A 4,813-nucleotide genomic window follows, 5' to 3' on the forward strand; every position below is an offset into this window, starting at 1 on the left:
GGGTAGCTGCACCTGATAAATAAATGAGTTGTTGTTATTTGAACATGACATCAAAATGCAGGGCTTAGTTCTCTGCTGTGAATTACAATCGCTTCGATGCATTGACTCTGTTTGCTTGCAGATTAGTACAATGAGAACAATATAGAGTCATACTACAGTGTTCATAATAAGGGAAATAGCTTGACACTTGGCATTTTTTCACATCATTACATAAGTAGTACGGATTTAGCAGCTCTTATAGAAGAGGCTGCCAGTTTAGCGGTGTGAAGTGATGGAACTACTGTTCTTCTAGTGTGATTGGAAAAAGTGATAATTGCTTCCTCAAGGTCAAAGCCATGCAGCATTTGTAGCTAAGTGGTGTCTCTTAGAACATGCAGCGTATTCTTGTGCAGGTGGTCATAAATGGAGAGTTATGAATTCATTACTAGCCGAGACATGACTGTCAGGTAGTACACTAACTTTTGTGCATGTGTTTCCCCTCTGGCAAGTGCTCAGTAACATTATGTTACTTTGTTGTTCAGTCGCACAGTCGAGTCCGACTCTTTGCGACCCCATGGACCAGATCACGCCAGGCCCTCCTGTCTTCCGCCGTCCTCTGAAGTTGGCTCAATTTCATGTTCGTTGCATCTATGGCACTGTCTAACCATCTCATCCTTTGCCGTCCCCCTCTTCTTTGACCATCAATCTTTCCCAGCATCAGGGTCTTCTCCAGTGAGTGCTCCCTTCTCATTTGGCGGCCAAAGTATTTGAGCTTCAGTTTCATTATCCAGGGAACAGTCAGGGTTGATTTCTTTTAGGATTGACTGATTTGATCTTCTTGCAGTCCAAGGGACTCTCAAGAGTCTTCTCCAGCACCATAGTTCAAAAGAATCTATTCTTCGGCGCTTGGCCTTCCTTATAGTCCAACTCTCGCAGCCATACATGACTACTGGGAATACCATTGCTTTAACCATGCGGACTTTTGTTGGCAGGGTGATGTCTCTACTTTTTATCATGCTGTTTAGGTTCGCCATCGCTTTCCTCCCAAGAAGCAGGCGTCTTTTAATTTCATGGCTGCTGTCACAGTCTGCGGTGATCTGAGATCCCAGGAACGTGAAGTCTGTCACTATTTCCACAACTTCCCCTTCTATTTGTCTGGCCTTCCAGGGAACAGTCAGGGTTGATTTCTTTTAGGATTGACTGATTTGATCTTCTTGCAGTCCAAGGGACTCTCAAGAGTCTTCTCCAGCACCATAGTTCAAAAGAATCTATTCTTCGGCGCTCGGCCTTCCTTATAGTCCAACTCTCACAGCCATACATGACTACTGGGAATACCATTGCTTTGACCATGCGGACTTTTGTTGGCAGGGTGATGTCTCTACTTTTTATCATGCTGTTTAGGTTCGCCATCGCTTTCCTCCCAAGGAGCAGGCGTCTTTTAATTTCATGGCTGCAGTCACAGTCTGCGGTGATCTGGGATCCCAGGAACGTGAAGTCTGTCACTACTTCCACGACTTCCCCTTCTATTTGCCAAGGAGTGATGGGGCCGGATGCCATGATCTTAGTTTTTTTGATGTTGAGCTTCAAGCCCACTTTTGCGCTCTCCTCTTTTACCCTGAGCAAGAGGCTCTTTAGGTCCTCTTCACTTTCTGCCATTAGAGTGGTATCGTCTGCATATCTGAGGTTGTTGATCTTTTCCCCAGCAATCTTAATTCCCGCTTGTGATTCATCCAGGCCAGCATTTCGCATGATGTACTCTGCATATATATTAAATAAGCAAGGTGACAGTATACATCCTTGTCGTACTCCTTTTCCTATGCTGAACCAATCAGTTGTTCCGTATCCGGTTCTAACTGTCGCTTCTTGGCCCTTATACAGGTTTCTCAAGAGACATGTGAGGTGGTCTGGTACTCCCATCTCTTTAAGGACCTGCCATAGTTTGTTGTGATCCACACAGTCAAAAGCTTTAGCATAGTCAATGAAGCAGAAGTAGATGTTTTTCTGGTACTCTCTTGCTTTCTCCATAATCCAACGAATGTTGGCAATTTGATCTCTCGTTCCTCTACCTCTTCGAAACCCAGCTTGTACTTCTGGCAGTTCTCTATCCATGTACTGTTGAAGCCTAGCTTGTAGGATCTTGAGCATGACCTTGCTAGCGTGTGATATGAGTGCAATTGTGCGATAGTTTGAACATTCCTTGGCATTGCCCTTCTTTGGGATTGGAATGTATACTGACCTTTTCCAATCCTGTGGCCACTGTTGCATTTTCCAAATTTGCTGGCAAATTGAGTGCAGCACTTTAACAGCATCATCTTTTAAGTCTTTTATGTTACTAGAAGGCTTTATTTCTAGAAGAGCCAGAGTGTGAGATGGAAAATTGCGAGTTCAGATCTCACCTGTGCTATGAACTTCTTGGATGGCATTAAGAAAGGCTCAGCTTCAATCTGCTGCAATAAATGGATAATTAAGTTGCATAAATTATATTTTCCGATGGTTTATAAGGGTAAAGTACATGAAGCTCCTTCAATACCCTTAGCGTGTATAAACATGGATTTGGATCCTGTCTAAAACTTCCTTGGCTGAAAGGAGGATGTGATTTTCATCAATCCACCCTCCGAAAGCAAACCTGTGAATCCCCCATCCCAGGTTCCCTGTTTGCAAGAAGCAATATTTGAGAGCCATTTGGGGCTGTAGCAGAAATGGGGAGACACAAAAAGTATGCTGTAGGGACAGAAATGTTCTGTCTGGACACTTTAGGCAGGATTCAAGCCACGGCTCTGGTTACCCTTGAATATAATATTGAAGTTAAATATGCATATTTAAAACTAGTTTTTCCACTGAAGAACTCGTTTAGAATACAGGGAGAAGAGATTTAAAAGGGGGGGGGGTTCCCGGAATTTTCAATAAGGCTTAGGGTTTTGATTGCCTGTGCACCATTAATTCTTTAGAAAAATATTCTGAATATTGTAATTTCAAGTTTTACATTGTTCCTTAGGATGCACTGATAATTTCATTGAAAGATTTTCATTCTGGAAATTTTAGAATTATAATTTAGATGCTTGCAGTTTCTAATGCCAAAACTCGAATTTTCTTTGTAATGTGCAACACTGATTTGGCACCTGAAAAAAGTATGTCTCAGTGGGTGATGGTGGCTGCTCTGCACCTCTAAACTCAGAAATTTAAACTGTCATTTGCTTAAGCTGTGTGATACAATTATAAATCGTTTCAAGCATCTTCGCAAAACAATCTTTTAACCCCTTCTAAGGGGGGAAATAAACTTCATTTGTAAATGGTACCAACCTTTTGGCTTATGTCTGGTTATAGGATGGGCAAGATTTCTTCCAAAAACTTGACCAAGACAGTATGGGAAGGGGATGAGAACTCTTACACTGGATAGCCTGCAGAATCATTAACTACCCATTCACAGGTTACCCCACATATAACCAGTATGTCAACCTTTAGAAGCCACTAGTTTTAGTTAGAAAAAGAGATAGTGACAACATCAGGTAAACTTCTTATCATGCTATGCTATCTACGAATAATTCCAATCCCTAATGTTTATACTTGAGTACTGGGTATAGCCACTAGCCGTGGACTATTCATGTGCTTTAATGTCCTTTAGCACAGTGCCAAGTAAGGTCAGACTTTTAGCTAACTTTCTAGAGTCAATAGAGTAAAGGCCATTTGTAGTATAATGGAACAAACAGTTGAGTCAGTCACTTTTATAAGGTAATAAGTTTATAGTCCACTGCAATATTTACTCCTTTTACTGCATTGTCTTCTACCTTTTCAACCCACTTAACCGTGTTATGGCACTATCATGCCTTAGACAGTTTTTAGTTTGTGTTTTCTTATTGTTTGAGTCCTACTGCATTGCTTATTGGGGGTCCTTGCTGTCTAAAAAAATTTGTTTTTTTTTTAATTTTGTAATCTGCCTTGAGTCAGACAACTTTAAGCATTCCTGAATGTGGTGGAATGTTTGGGTCCTTTCCAACCTGGTTTCAGGCCTGACTATGAGACTGAAACAAACTGGGTTGCCCTGTCGGATGACCTGTGCTGGGAGTGCGATTCTGATGGTTCTTCTGGACCTCTCAGTGGTTTTTGATACCATCAGTCATGGTATCCTTTTGGACTTCCTTTCTGGATGGGGACTTGGAGACACCATTTTGCTGTGGTTCTGGTCCTACTTGGAGGGTAGGTTTCAGAAAGTGGTGTTGGGGGATTGCTCTTTCACCTGTGTGGTCCTGCAAGGCTCCGTCTCATCTTCTGTGCTTTCCAGCAGTTAACCACTGGGAGAGGTTATTTCGAGATTTGGGCTGGGTTGGCACTAGTGAGCAGAAAAGATCTTGCTACTGTGCTACATGCCTCAATTACATCTGTATTAAATTATCACAGTGCACTCTATGTGGTGCTGCCCTTGAACTGACATGCTCAGAAACGTCATTTGGTGCAGAATACTGCAGCCATAGCATGTTGATTGGAATGGGTTGTAGGGACACTGTCTCTCTAGTCTTTGCCTATCTGCACTGGCTCCTAATCTGTTTCCAGGCACAAATCAAGGTGGTGGTTGTTGACCTTTAATGTCTTATATGGCATGGGATCACCACACCTGAAAGTGTACGAGCCCTTTTCAGTGGGTTTAGGCTAAAATAATTATTAATGGAATTGCACTGTAGTACTCCAAGATTCTTTCATTTTAAACAGAAACCCTGGGCATGAGCAGGTTAACCGTTCACTGTGTTCCCCATGTTAAGTGACCATCAAAGCTTCTGTTTATTCCACACAGAAAAAATATAGAATTGATTCCTTCCATGTTTCTCTTCTTGAAAGAGTG

At 42.1% G+C, this 4,813-nt stretch overlaps 1 protein-coding gene across 1 annotated transcript in view; it reads left to right on the forward strand.

The window, feature by feature from the left end:
• Positions 1 to 582: 582 nt before the first annotated feature.
• ATP11A (ATPase, class VI, type 11A) overlaps positions 583 to 4,813 on the forward strand; it is a gene marked incomplete at its 5' end in the record, with an annotated part of 92,248 nt that continues 88,017 nt past the window's right edge. The window contains one exon of the mRNA XM_015411767.1: positions 583 to 600. Within this exon, the coding sequence (XP_015267253.1) occupies positions 583 to 600 (18 nt within the window). The remainder of the gene's footprint in view (positions 601 to 4,813) is intronic.

Source organism: Gekko japonicus, unplaced genomic scaffold (assembly GCF_001447785.1).
Source record: "Gekko japonicus isolate JY-2015 unplaced genomic scaffold, Gekko_japonicus_V1.1 scaffold247, whole genome shotgun sequence".
NCBI lineage: Eukaryota > Metazoa > Chordata > Lepidosauria > Squamata > Gekkonidae > Gekko > Gekko japonicus.